General features: G+C 64.2%; 1 protein-coding gene across 1 annotated transcript in view; it reads left to right on the top strand.

Annotated features, from left to right (window-relative positions):
• DENND6B (DENN/MADD domain containing 6B) overlaps positions 1 to 360 on the top strand; it is a 7,150-nt gene that overhangs the window by 4,240 nt on the left and 2,550 nt on the right. The window contains exons 11-12 of the mRNA XM_014549187.1: positions 7 to 122; positions 226 to 338. Of these exons, the coding sequence (XP_014404673.1) occupies positions 7 to 122; positions 226 to 338 (229 nt within the window). The remainder of the gene's footprint in view (positions 1 to 6; positions 123 to 225; positions 339 to 360) is intronic.

The following is a 360-nucleotide window of genomic DNA, read 5'->3' as shown; positions in this document are numbered from 1 at the left end:
TCCTCCCTCCTCCCTCTCTCTCTCTAGACCTAACGTGGTCCTGGGGGTCACCAACCCTTTCTTCATCAAAACTCTCCAGCACTGGCCCCACATTCTCCGTGTCGGGGAGCCCAGGATGTCAGGTGAGGCGGCCTGGCTGTGCCCGGGGCCTGGGGAGGCTTGCCCAGCGACGGCCTGGGCTCTGGGCCTGGGCCCTGAGGGGCCATCAGCGTTTTCTGTTTCCAGGGGGCCTCCCTAAGCAGGTCAAGCTGAAAAAGCCCTCAAGGCTGAAAACCCTTGACACCAAACCAGGTGTGTGCCCCTCGGACGAGCCCCTCCTCTCCTTCCAGGACCCAGGCGTGGGCTCTGCGTCCTGGGGGG

Source organism: Myotis brandtii, unplaced genomic scaffold (assembly GCF_000412655.1).
Source record: "Myotis brandtii unplaced genomic scaffold, ASM41265v1 scaffold537, whole genome shotgun sequence".
Classification (NCBI taxonomy): domain Eukaryota; kingdom Metazoa; phylum Chordata; class Mammalia; order Chiroptera; family Vespertilionidae; genus Myotis; species Myotis brandtii.
This window is presented reverse-complemented; position numbering and strand designations above follow the sequence as displayed.